At 42.1% G+C, this 13,202-nt stretch overlaps 2 protein-coding genes across 3 annotated transcripts in view; one reads left to right on the top strand and one right to left on the bottom strand.

Moving 5' to 3' along the window:
- Positions 1-496: 496 nt before the first annotated feature.
- Positions 497-13,202, top strand: part of LOC101854266 (methyltransferase-like protein 24) — a 20,887-nt gene continuing 8,181 nt past the window's right edge. Inside the window, exons 1-3 of one of the 2 annotated variants that reach the window (XM_005103792.3) lie at positions 497-647; positions 10,915-11,127; positions 12,654-12,738. In XM_005103792.3, coding sequence (XP_005103849.1) covers positions 10,990-11,127; positions 12,654-12,738 — 223 coding nt within the window. In that variant the 5' untranslated portion in view covers positions 497-647; positions 10,915-10,989. The other variant, XM_013085589.2, reaches the window with a different exon arrangement.
- On the bottom strand, positions 5,115-7,126 carry LOC106012493 (uncharacterized protein K02A2.6-like). The gene is made up of 2 exons (XM_013085586.1): positions 7,001-7,126; positions 5,115-6,926 (listed from the first exon to the last, which is right to left on the bottom strand). Exons 1-2 carry the CDS (start codon positions 7,124-7,126, stop codon positions 5,115-5,117), a joined length of 1,938 nt encoding a protein of 645 aa, XP_012941040.1.

Genomic DNA, 13,202 nt, shown 5'->3' with positions numbered 1-13,202 from the left:
ACCCCCCCCCCTCCCAAAAAGCAACCAAAAAACCCCAAAAACTAAAACACCCGACCACAAAAAAAAGAAAAGATGAAACAGGCCAAAATACAAGGGAAAACCCCTATAACAACCAAACAATCAAGGAAGGAATTTAAGAAGAAAAAAATAGGGGCGGGGGTTAAAGAAAGAATGTTTGTTTACCTCTTCACTAAATAGGTAAATAATATGCAGCCCCATTTAATATTATAATGATAATTATGGCTCTGATTTCAGACTTTCAGAAGTGATTTTTATATGAGGCCTAAGAGATGTTTGTCAAAAGAACCGAGCCTTGGCCTATTGTGATTAGAAGGCTTTCGTTTCGTCCTGGGTCCTTATACTCTGAAAGAAATTAGAGAACGTTCGTAGTTGGTATTATAATAAATATTATTATTAGCCCAGAAATCAATTTTCCGTGGCTTGATAATAATAGAATCTAGATTTAGATCATAAGACTAAGTCGAGATCCAGTCAAACAGGTGCTTGTCACCACAATTTGGTTTGCCCGAATACAACCTGGCAATACAATGCATGACAATGCCGTCACACATGAAAGTCATAATAAACATCGGCTGTCTTGTGTTGGCTGGCAGGCCGTGCGAACTATCAATCATGATGATTCAATGGTAAGTGTATCCATAGTAAACACCGCCGCTTTCACGCGCAGTTTGAATAGGCCATGGCATTGCTGTCTTTGGAGATTCTATAATAGTGGTTTGTGCTGATTAGAATGTTTAGATGCCTTGAAAACAGTCAGCTACTGTGTCTGCGTCGAGACAGCGGAGAAAGTCGGTGAGAAAACCTGCCTTATTATTTCTGGCCTTGTTGTAGTGTGTAGAGTGTAGATCTTCTCTAGAATTTCTAAAATCTAGATCTAAATATAGTAGGCTAGTGTGGGCTTTTGTAGATCTACTAGAGAAGAACCGCTTGATTATAAATCAAGATTGGAGTTTCTGATCAAGAAAGATAAGATTTATAACCATGCTGAAGGGAAGAGTGTGTGCCACCTGTGACCCTGTTGTGCAGAAAGCATGATGATAACCGTACGATCGTTCACTTCCACACAGCAGACCACGCGCAGGGAAAGGAATGTTAGGCCATTGACAGTGACAGTGTTGTCATTCATCCATAATTATTTTGAATTGAGGTCTGCTGTGATGCATCATCCTGTCTTCCTCCCTCTAGAAAGATATTCAGGTAAATTAGCCCTAGATCAGTAGTAAGGGCTTTACATGGTGACAGCTGGAGATTTTTTTCTGGCTGGATCTTGAAGATTGATAAGAAGCCAAATATGAATTTTTAAAAACTTTAAAATGGATCAATTAGAATCTAGTGTAGATATAGATTCTAGATCTAGATCTAGATTTAGATATACTAAATCTAGATCTAGATATACTAAAGGCTGGCTCTCGTTCGGGAAAATAAAACTCTTCTATTTCTCCGAACGGTTTTCGTTCTCGAGATTTGTATTAATTATTCATAATATATAAGCGAATGGAGTGGCCCTGTGTGTGTGTGTGTGTGTGTGTGTGTGTGTGTGTGTGTGTGTGCGAGTGTGTGTGTGTGTGTGTGTTTGTGTGTGTGTGTGTGTGTGTATGGTGTGAACGGATGGCCCGGGGGGGGGGGGGGGGGGTTGTTTGTATTACATGTTCTTGTCAAAGGATTTTAGTTTTTGCTGGGTGACTAAATGCAAAATAGGTTCATTACTGCCAAGGTCGAGCAGTTTTGTTTTCTCGCAGTACCTTTTGAAGGTGTTTTCAAATGAAAGAACCAAGTATTGTCAGGGAACGTTGCCCCAAGCACTTTTGTAACTGAAATATCTGAATATTCAGACATTTAAAAATCTCGACATCTAGAATCTAGCTCTAGAAATTGAATTTGATGCCAAAAAATATTCTTCCTAGATCTAGATCTAGATCTAGTCCTCATAGAATGGCAGAATGAAAGGATGATGCCCAAATCTCGCAAATAACCCCAAAAATCTCGAGATCAGAAACAGTTTGGAGAAATAGAGTGCAACTTTATTTTCCAGAACATTCGGAGAAATAGTCACTTCGTATACTAAATCTAGAATCTAGATCTAGATCTAGCTAGATCTAGCTAGATCTATCAAGAATCTGTATTAAAACATATTTTTAAAGTAAAATCTAGATCTAGATCTAGATTTTTGAATGCATGATGAGACTATATGAATCAAATGATAGAGAATATAATTAATCTAGGCTATTTTTAGATTATTTGATCTTAGATCTAGATCTAGATAGACTCTAGATCTAGATCTAGATTCTAGATAATAGTAGATCTATTAATAAATTAAATTTGAAATGATTAAAAGGGAGGACTTCCGTAACGAGCGACCACTCTATACAATTTTAATTTAAAGGCCTCTAGATTCTATAATATAATAATATAATATTATACTTCATGATGGTAGACGAATTTATAAAACTTTAGCAGTGCATTTCACTAGGAGGGTAAAAAAATTGTAACAAAGATGATTTTGGTGTCATGTGAACCAGAACACGTTACATGAAGCTGCAGCGAGTACCTAGTGTAATGTTAGTATACACACACGACTGTAAACTCGAGAGACGAACACACACGACAGCAAGCATTCTAATAATGAGCCCGGGTATAGTGTTTGACTTTTTATGTTGATCATCGAAGTGAGTAACATTATCCAAAAGCCCATGGCATACGGGGCACTTACGTCCCGTGATTAAAAAAGAGTAAGGTACAATACGGTGACTACCGTGACATCTCCCCCTTGTAATATTGAAAAAAAAAAGAAAACCCCAAAATGGATTATTAAAGATTATCGGTTTCGAGTCTCTCAAAGAGGAATGTTCTAACGTTAACAAAATTCACACACAGAGTTCAATTGTCTTTGAAGATTCGGGGCTTGCACTTGAGAACTTGGTAACACATTTCAATAAAGTTCTTTGGTATTTCATAATTTCCACATTTCAAATTGTCTTTGTCACATTCATAGAACTGCATAGCATCCAGATAACGAAACTAAAGAAAATAAATTACCTCGAACAGGTAAGTCTACACAACTGTTGGGTAATCAGCAAAGAATAAACAAAAAGTAAAATTTGTCATCGAAAGGATACGACTGGGTCGCAAGAACATCAGTCCGGATAACGAGCGGGTCTCCTGTCCACTCGTCCACTTCAGGTAGTTATTGGAGCAGGACTGGCTGGAGCGGCAGCTGGCTGAGGTGATGGTGTGACATCAGGCTCCACCGGCTGGACAGCTGGTGGCGGAGGTAAGGGAACGGACATCGGAGTAGGCTCTGGGGTGGCAACAGGTAAAGAAGGCATGGAAGGAAGGTCGACGTAGGGCTTCAGATGTTTGCGGTTCCGGCGGTAAGCCCTAGCCCCAGACTGTATGATGTAAGACCTCGGTGCACACCGTTCTTTGACAACTGCAGGGCCACGCCACTCCTTGTCGTTCTCCAGCTTCTGCAGGACGAGCTGACCAGGATTCAGCTCCGGGAGGTTCTGGGCTCCGTGACGTCTGTCAAAAGCTTGTTTGTACTTACGCTTCGACTCAGCGTCTCTGGCTGCAATCTTCGCCCTGTCGTAGACCTGCTGGTTCAGGTTTGACGGTAGAGTTGGCAGGGTCGTCCTCAGGCGTCGCCCAAGAGCAAGTTCCGCTGGGCTCGCCCCCGTTGGTGACACCGGTGTAGACCTGTAGATCAGGAGTGCGAGAAATGGGTCGTCCTGACTCAAGGCTTTCTTCGCTTCCTCGACTGCTCTCTCCTACCCGACGTTGCTCTGGGGGAAATGAGGACTGCTGGTGGTGTGTTTAAATCCCCAGCCCTTGGGGAACTTGTGGAAACGGTCTGACACAAACTGGGCATGGGGACCGTTGTCAGTGACCAGTAGTTCTGGAATGCCAAACCGAGCGAAGATGTTTTTCAGTTTGTACACAACAGTCTCTGAGGTGGTGTCTGGCATGTAGGCCACCTCCAAGTACCGTGAGAAGTAGTCCACGAGTACCAGGTAGTCATGTCCCTTGTAGTTGCATAGGTCAGCACCAACCATCTGGAACGGACGCTCAGGTAGAGCTGTCGGGGTTAGAGGTTCGCTTGGTTGTGCTGGACGTTTCCGCTGGCAATGGTCGCATCTTGAGACGACTTCCCGTATCTCGGAGCTGAGACCAGGCCACCAAATGGAAGATTTGGCCCGTTCTCGACACTTCGACACTCCAAGGTGACCGTCGTGGATCCTGCTGAGCATCTCACCTCGCATTGCCTTTGGGATTACGATGCGGTTACCTCTGACGAGTAGTCCATGGACTTCACTCAGTTCACTGGAAACTGCGTAGAGGTCGCGAGCTTCGGACCTGACGTTTTGTATGAATTTCGGCCAACCGCTTCTGGTGTACTGTATCGCAGCGCTGATCGCTGGATCCTGTTGAGACTTGTTTTTGATTTCGTCAAGTTTACTATCCGTAGCATCCCATGACATCTGGATTTTAGCGACATGAACCTCGATTTCTTCACCAAATTCTTCAGGCTCGGTGCTCACTACTGGACTTCGGGACAAGGAGTCTGCGACAGTCATGTTTTTCCCTTGGGTGTATACTGCCTTTCCGCTGTAGCGCATCATCCTCATCAGCATTCGTTGGCAGCGGACAGGTGCATCATTCAGTTCTTTAGAGTTGATCAGAGGCACAATGGGCTTGTGGTCGGTGAGCAGTGTGAATGACGGCAGACCGATGAGGTAGCGATTGAACTTTTCGCACGCCCAGGTGGCCGCCAACAGTTCCTTTTCAATCTGAGCGTAGTTCTTCTCCGCCCTAGATAAAGTTCTGGAACAGTAGGCCACTGGCTGAAGATCACCCCTGTCCTCCTGGAGGAGAACTCCCCCCAGTCCGTAGCTGCTTGCATCAGCGCTTACAACGACAGGCTTCCTCATGTCGAAGAATGCGAGTGTTGGAGCTGACGACAGCAATTTCTTGACTTCAGTGAAGGTAGATGACTGCGCTGGAGTCCACGCCCACTCAGCATCGTGATTCAGAAGATCGGTGAGCGGCTTCATGACTGTTGACAAATTTGGCACAAACCTGCCCATGGCGAGCACTCATCGTAAGTCTGTAATTTTCTCTGGCTCTGGCATCTCAATGATGGCGCTGACCTTGCATGGATCTGGCCTTACACCCTTCCCGCTGATGATGTGGCCAAGAAAATCGATTTCATCCTTGTCAAACTTGCTCTTGGATTTGTTCAACCTGACCCCACGCTCCTTTAGCCGCTGGAAGACTTTCTTCTTCAGCTTATCATGTTTCTCGTGACCATCCGTGTGCAGGAGGATATCGTCCATAAAGCACTCTACACCGTCTATGCCCGCTAGAATGTCTTGCATCGTACGCTGAAATATCTCAGGCACAGAGTTGATTCCAAAGCAGAGACGTCTGTAGAAGTACCGACGGAACGGGGTAATGAAAGTGGTCAGCTTCGCGGAGTCGTCGTCCAGTGCCAACTGCCAAAAGGATGAAGTTGCATCAAGCTTGCTGAACTTGTTTGATCCGCTGAGTTTGTACAAGATGTCATCAATGGTGGGCAGCATGAATCGTTCACGCTTCACCAATAGGTTGAGCTTTTTCAGATCTGTGCAGATTCTAACGCTTACAGACCTTTTTCTGACCGGGACCATGGGCGCGCACCAGTCAGTTGGAGCACTGATCTTCTCAATGACACCTGCGGCCTCCATGCGGTCTAGTTCAGCCTTGACTTCGTTCATGAGTGGAATGGGAATCCGACGTGCGACGTTAACAGAGTATGGCTGTGCATCTTCTTTCAAGATGATTTTCACTGGCTCGCAGCGTATAGGTTTAGGTCTCACATCGCCGAACACGAGGTTGGCAGAGTCTATTCTGTCTCTAGAGATCAGTCCCAGATGAACTGCGGCGTCGCGACTGAGAAGACAGTCAGTGTCATCGTCAAGGACGAAAACACGGAACGCAAAGTTGCGGTTGTTATGCTGCGTAGTTGCGATAAATTCTCCCACGCTCCTTATGATTCCACCAGGACTGCGAAGAACTGCAGACGTTGTTTTCATCTTTGGACGAGGACTGAGACGGTCGTAGACGGCCTTTGACATGATGGAAACATCGGCCCCTGTGTGTATCTTGAAGGATGTAGCTCTCCTTCCAAGGTTCAGTGTAACGCGCCATGGTGGCTCGCTAACTTCGCCGAAGTTTACATCGGTAACGACATTACTGTCCGAGTCTCTGTCAACAGCACCTAAAAAGAACGAAGGAGTTTCCGATTCGGTGATTTGGTTGACATTGCGGCTGCTGCTGTGACAGACAGTTGCGAAATGATTGCGCTTGCCGCATTTCCTGCAAGTTTTCCCACGCGCTGGGCAATTGTTTTGGACATGACCTCTTCCACAGTTACTGCAGTTAGAGAAAGTTGACGGTGATGCATGGCTGCCTCTGTGTTGTGAGTGTGTACCTGTTCTTCGGCCGCCTCTACCCCTGGGGTGAGCAGGCGACGAATATCCCCTCTGGCCGTAGCGCACTGTATCTACTGTGACTGCTGCACCTAGCTGACGTTGGCTACTGACCTGACCCTTTACGAGCTCGAAATGGCGTGCTGTTTCAATGGCTGATTTCAAAGTAAGAGTTGCCTCGAGTTGTAAGCGCTGTGACAGTTCATTGTCCAGTACTCCTAGGACGAGTCTATCCCTTAAGGTTTCATCTCGGTCCTTAAAGGCTGCATGTTCTGAAAGCTTGCACAGGGCTCTAACATATTCTTCTATCGTCTCCCCACTGTTTTGTGCTCGTGCATGGAACTTTGCTCTTTCGTGGATAAGATTCCACTTGGGGACAAAGTGAGCGTCGAAATTCTCTAAGACTGTCAAAGTTGTCCGTAGGATCGTTATCTTCGACTGGAGCAGGGAACGTGAACGTGTTAAATATCTGTTCAGCTTGGCGTCCCATCAGCGTAAATTAATTAACTTACTTGAATTGCTCCGGTCTCTGCGCTCAGTTTGGTGGCTGTGCGGTATCGTAGTATACGCTGTCGCCACTCGGGCCACTCGTGAGGTTTGGAAAACTCAAACGGTTCAGGAGGCTTGAAATGAGGCATTCTGACACTTGTTACACGTTATCCACTGACTTCTGACACTATGTAATGTTAGTATACACACACAACTGTAAACTCGAGAGACGAACACACACGACAGCAAGCATTCTAATAATGAGCCCGGGTATAGTGTCTGACTTTTTATGTTGATCCCCGAAGTGAGTAACATTAACCAAAAGCCCATGGCATACGGGGCGCTTACGTCCCGTGATTAAAAAAGAGTAAGGTACAATACGATGACTACCGTGACACCTAGCACATGTATGGGATTGGCCCCAATATAGATCTCTGTGAGAATTTCCGCCATCTATTTTTTTCGTCTTGCGGGGCTTCCCTCGCCAGCCAGTTGAATAAGCCTAGATCTCTCCGTCGCGGGCCCGCTTTGCGTTCGCGCGTGTATGTGTATGTGTGTGTGTGTGTACAACTTTGAGAAGTGAGAAGGTAAATTTATGGAATGAGATTTGCTGAGATCGTTTATAATCGATTTCTCTCTCTCTCTCTCTCTCTCTCTCTCTCTCTCTCTCTCTCTCTATATATATATATATATATATATTACACACAATTTTATCTGTCGAACCATATAGATTTTATTTTTGTTACAATTTTTTAAATGTCTTCCCTTTCTTCCACTAAGGAGGCTTCCTGTGTGTGTGTGGTGACTGTGCATTGTGTGTGTAGCATGCTATCATTATAATTTAAATTTTACCACAGTGCTGCTGATGAAAATTTAGACTATTGTATAGATCTAGAACTGGTAGATTGGGTAAACTTTATGCTATTTCACTTTGGTCTGTCCGCTTAAAAAAACCTCTTGCTCATCTTTGCACACATTATTAACAATAGTTTTTATCTGGGCCCTTTATTAAACACAGCCCTTTGAATCACAGGATCACTACAACAGTAAATGATTTACAGTTGCCTAGCCTACAAACTGCTTATTTTCAGTCATCAACACCACCCTGCTACCTCATTTCAGTGTGTAAAAAGCTTACGTTACCTTCCGAGACTGTCTAGACATCTCCTCACAAGTCTCGCAAAGTGTTCTCCCATTTGCTGGACAGTGTTTGATAGGTTTACATAAAGTGTGGTGTACCCCTGGGGCGATGCCACTGACTGAAGTGTCTTTAGACCATTCCCAAAGGGGGGGACATTTCTCATTCTAATGCACAGTAGAATTGTAAATGGGCTTTTATCCAACAATATACAATGTCATGCTCATAGCTGTTCCTGAATTACAACCGGGAACTGCTGCATTTTCTTTCCTAATCCTTACTATCGTCATTTTCCTCTACTTCTTTTGTACGTTTGTCACACTCTTGTAACCTGCTATTTCCGGGGTGCCTTGATAGCCGAAGCAGACTTTGTGCTGTTAAAGCAAGGGAGGTGAGCAGAGTAAGTCTGTTTCCCTGTAAGGGCTTCTCTGTTGACATCCACCCATTGACGCTCAATGACCTTAATGCAGTTGTGAAGGCTGTAATACCTCTACTAAAGCAAAAACAACGAAGTGTGGTGACGATAAAAATAGGGCAACTTTTTTGTAGAGATTATGCTGTAAGCTCTGCATTTGTGAGGCAATATATGGTGAAATCAATTGCTCGTCAAAATAATGAAACTGAAGACACTGATCTGACATTTTTCTGCCAGTTTGGAAATTTTCTTTGAATTTTTGTTTTTTGGCGTATCACCACTGTTGCCCAATTAAGAACACATTCTGGGTGGATTTTACGAAAAAATGTTGATTAAAGTATTTAAGGCACAAAAAATGGAAGTTTTCAGTTTCCACAGGACCTACTATCAAGCTATGGAAACAACCAAACTTTTGCGGCCTTTTTATCGCTAATTCTATCTTTGGAAACAGGCAACGTCTTCAATCTAAAATATCTCGACTTCTATTCGAGGTAGATGGGCATTTTTTCACCAATAGCAAGACAGCTGAACAAACTTATTTTAAAAATAGATGATACCAATTACTCCACTTGTCCAAAAATTGACGAGCGTCTGATTCCTCCACTTCATAACACATTTTGACCTGCTTTAGGCTAACATTTTTAAGCTTTCTGCTTTTATGTTGTTTCCCAAACCGTTGTTGCACTCAACCATGCAAAGGCCACTGTTGACGTGAGGCATGAGGGGGTTTGGCCCCATTCTACTGGAACCGCGCCTCTTCAAATCCATAACACAACTTCTGCTCCCAAAATTTCCCCCAACTTTCTCCGTAGGGTGAGATATGATATTATAAATATATATATATATATATATTTTATGTCTATCTATCTATCTGATATGACTGATGGTTTTGTCAACCTTGTCTTGAAACCAGAACAGGCTGATCACTAACTGAACAAATGCTTTTAATTAAGAAGAAAAGTTTTTCAGTTCAACCCAATTTTGGTTGAAATTTTATGAACTTGATATATGTCTTGAATGGATTGTTTGACTGCAATCTGTTTTCAGAAATTTGTAATTGAATCTGTTGTTAGTTGTGTTAGTTGCAGTTGGGTGATTTAGGGGGGGAAATTGAAATGTTGACTTCAGATGAAAACGTAATAAAAATAAAGTTTTTAAAGCATTCAGTTTTTTTCTCCAACTCATGCAACAGCTGAAAGGTTAAATGTTCTTCATTTCATTACAAGCTTGTTTATTTGTTCTCTTTGGTGTTTGGGCTTGCTGGGAAGTCGTGTAGTTTGTTTTCTGGTTAAAGTTAATAAAACCCTGGCCCAGCAACAATTTTGGCTCTGGTTGCATTAAATTTTCTCAATTATGTGAATGTTGTTCAAGCTGTGTACAAGGTATGCATCACATAACGCATTTGGATAATGTCTTAGAATTTGATTTATGGTGCAGCAATCTGAAGTGTTTGTCCGTGGAGTGCTAAAAATGAACACGCATCGCAGTCAAGATATCTAGTTAAAATTAACTATTAAAAAAAAAAATTTGGTATGTAGTGTTTGGTTCTCTATTTGTAATATGTAGTGACGGCAAGTATAAATATATGTCTTGGACATGACTTTTATAGTTTCCTTATGATGCCTTATCAGCAGTTTTATTATTCTCAACTGGGGCTTTGTCATTGTACATTAAGAGTGATTTTTTGTCCTTTGTGTGCCTTTTTGTCCTACTATCAACTGTTTTTATCAGCACTGAGATTTCGGATCAAAATCCAATAAGAAATTAAAGTAAAGGGCTTTTCTTTGTAGTCACTGATATGTCTGCTGGGGAATATTTTAAGCAAATTTTATTCACCGTGTAGGCTGCCTGAAATTTGTTAAATATTAACTTTGGACATATTGACAAATCTTTGTGTTCATTTCCTCTTATCTTCTGAAACCTTGTCACGGTATATTTGGGCCAGATAATTTCCTTATCATTGACCTGTCAATGTAAACTTATATCAAACTTTTATGTTGAGGTTCTTTAATATTTCTCTGATAAGGAAAAGTATTCTTTCGGAAAGATCTGAGTTGTTGTATCAAATTTGTTAGCAAAATCTTTAATCGTTACTACTGCTTTTTAAAGAAATATTTGGTCACAAAATGGGCTGCATCCAAAGATCATGTGCTGTTTTAATTCATTTTTTTCTTCTACAGCATTGTGATGGTGAATCAAAGAAACATGTTTTCATGCTTTTTTTGAGTTTTTGGACATAACATGTTTTGTCAGGGAACCGTTCAAGGACTGCTATGGAAAGAAAAGACATTTTGTGTGTTCCTGGAGAGTAGTGTGTGTTGGAGTACTGAAGAATGGATAGAAAATGCATGGTATAAAGATGTGGTCAATTTTTCATTCCTCAGGTAGTGCAGAATCTGAGCTAGAGGCACTGCAGTCTGGCTGGTTGTTTGTAACATCTTGGCCGTCATGTTAACCTGATGGTGCCTGGAAACATGATATTACGACGACTTAAGTTCATCAAAAAGCGAACTCTGGCGGCTTACATCCTGTCGCTGAGCTCTGCCGGTTTTTTCCTGTGGGTCTTTGTATTTGTCTCTTCAAGCAACTCTGCACCCGTAAGTAACAAAAATTCTTTTTTATATGTGTGGTTACTATGTTTTAGAGATTGATTATTTTTACCATTTTCTCAGAGGGTGGGGGAGGGGGGTATGGAGCATACCTTTTGCAGAGAACGGCCATATGTACATGGTTATGAATTTATTTATTTTTGGGTGAAAAAAAGTTAAAAATTTTTTTGGGTGAAAATACTAGATCTAGCCTGTTATTGTCAATTAAAGCAGCCTGGGGAAAAATTTCTTGTGACGATGGTACAATTGCTTACTTCTCTTATCTTGTCTTCTATATACAGCAGTTTGTAATGTTTTGAGAGAAGTGCATGGTAAAGTCTGCTGTTGCTATATCAGAGCTAGTTTCACATCTGTGTTTTTGGGGGTTTATATATGGCTTTAGAACGAGTAACAGGAGCATTGTTTTCATCTGCCAAGAAAGGAATATGATGCAAATACAGGTAAGATTACACTCCTTTTTTCATTTCCTCTTGTGGGTATGTATGTCATGTTGTCTTCGAGTTCTCCCATAGAATAGCAAAAATATAGGCTAGGATAACCCCCTCTTTGCGGTATACAAAAACTAATCTCAATTTATGCCCTGAATATAAGCGAAATTTCTTCAAGATTTCTTGTTATCTAATATCATTATCTAAACAGGACATGAATAGGGCTTGGTCTTCAGTTTCACCATCTTTTTAAAAATCACTCATTTAAACTTTCATTCCTTTCTATATTTTCACACTACAAACAAATTTTAACCAGTTTCAGTTTTTAGTTTACGAACCCTGCTTAAGCTACTAAATTACCTTCACTTCTTTAGAAATCGATTATAATGGGAAAAGTACAACTGTCGCTGTGGGTGGTTGGCAGGTGCTCCTGTGTGGTTTGTTCCTCCTTTCTATCATATCTTCCTTGCATCTCCTCCTTTTCTTTGTATTTTACTCTTTAGTAGTTACCTTTAAAATCATCCACACTTATATCACCTGTTTGTGTTGCAAGCTCTGTAAGACTCTTACAAAAACTTAACTGTCTCTGACCGGATATGAATGCTTGAAAAGAAATCATCGTCAAGCTTACACATCTACAAGGTTGGGTTTTTTTCCAGGAGCGGTGCCACTGACTGAAGTGTCTTTAGGCCATTCCCAAAGGGGGGACTTTTCTTGTTCTTATGCTCAGTAGAATTGTAAATAGGCTGATTCAACAATGTCATGCTCATAACTGTGCCTTAACTACAACAGGGAACCGCTGCTTTTTCTTTCCTAATCCTTACTGTCATCATTTAAATTTTTTCTCTACTTCTTTTGTATGTTTGTTACACTCTTGTGACCCGCTATTTCAGGGGTGCCTTGAAAGTTGAAACAGACTTTGTGCTGTTGAAGCTAGAGAGGTTGACAGAGTAAGTCCGATTCCCTATAAAGACTTCTCTATTGACATCCACCCCTTGGCGCTCATATGACCTTATGCAGTTGCGAGCACCGTAAAATCTCTACTGAAACAAACAATCAATTCTCTTCTTATGATGCTTGTTTCAGGGTGAAAGTGATGGCCACTTGGTGTCTGGAGATAGGCGGGGGGTGGACCAGAGTGTGAATCCCGTCCCCAAGCCACTTCTGGCTGGTAAGTTAATTACTCACACTGTCAGCTCCCTCAAGAGTTGTTGGTGAATGGTGGGGACGTTTGGGAAGACTTGAAGACTCGCGCCCTACCTGTCCCTTCTCTTTTATCCTCACTCTCACTGTCTCTGTCTCACCTTTTTTCTCCCTTTATCACTATCTCACTTTCTTTCGTTTCTGCTTTCTGTCTCTCTCACTGTCTCTCCCTGTCTCTCCCTCTCTTTCTCCGTGAGTGTTTGGCGGGTGCTCTGGTGTGGTTTGGTTCTTCTTTCCTATCGAACATCTATCCTTCTTATCTCCCCTTCTTCTTTTTTATGTTTGTTACTCTCTTGTAACACCTCTTATCTTCTGAGCTCATATGACCTTATGCAGTTGCAAGCGCCGTAACACCTCTACAAAAGTTAAAAACCTCTCCTTCTCCCCCTTCTATTTCTCTCTCTCTCTCTCTCTCTCTCTCTCTCTCTCTCT

This window comes from Aplysia californica, unplaced genomic scaffold, assembly GCF_000002075.1.
Source record: "Aplysia californica isolate F4 #8 unplaced genomic scaffold, AplCal3.0 scaffold00389, whole genome shotgun sequence".
NCBI classification, from domain to species: Eukaryota; Metazoa; Mollusca; class Gastropoda; order Aplysiida; family Aplysiidae; genus Aplysia; species Aplysia californica.
Note: the sequence above shows the minus strand (reverse complement) of the source record. Positions and strands in the feature narration are given on the sequence as shown.

Coding starts and splice junctions, on each gene's coding strand:
- LOC106012493 (XM_013085586.1), bottom strand. CDS start 7,126: ATGCCTCATTTCAAGCCTCCTGAACCGTTTGAGTTTTCCAAACCTCAC. Junction 6,927..7,000: donor CAGAGACCGGAGCAATTCAA/GTAAGTTAATTA, acceptor TCCCTGCTCCAG/TCGAAGATAACGATCCTACG.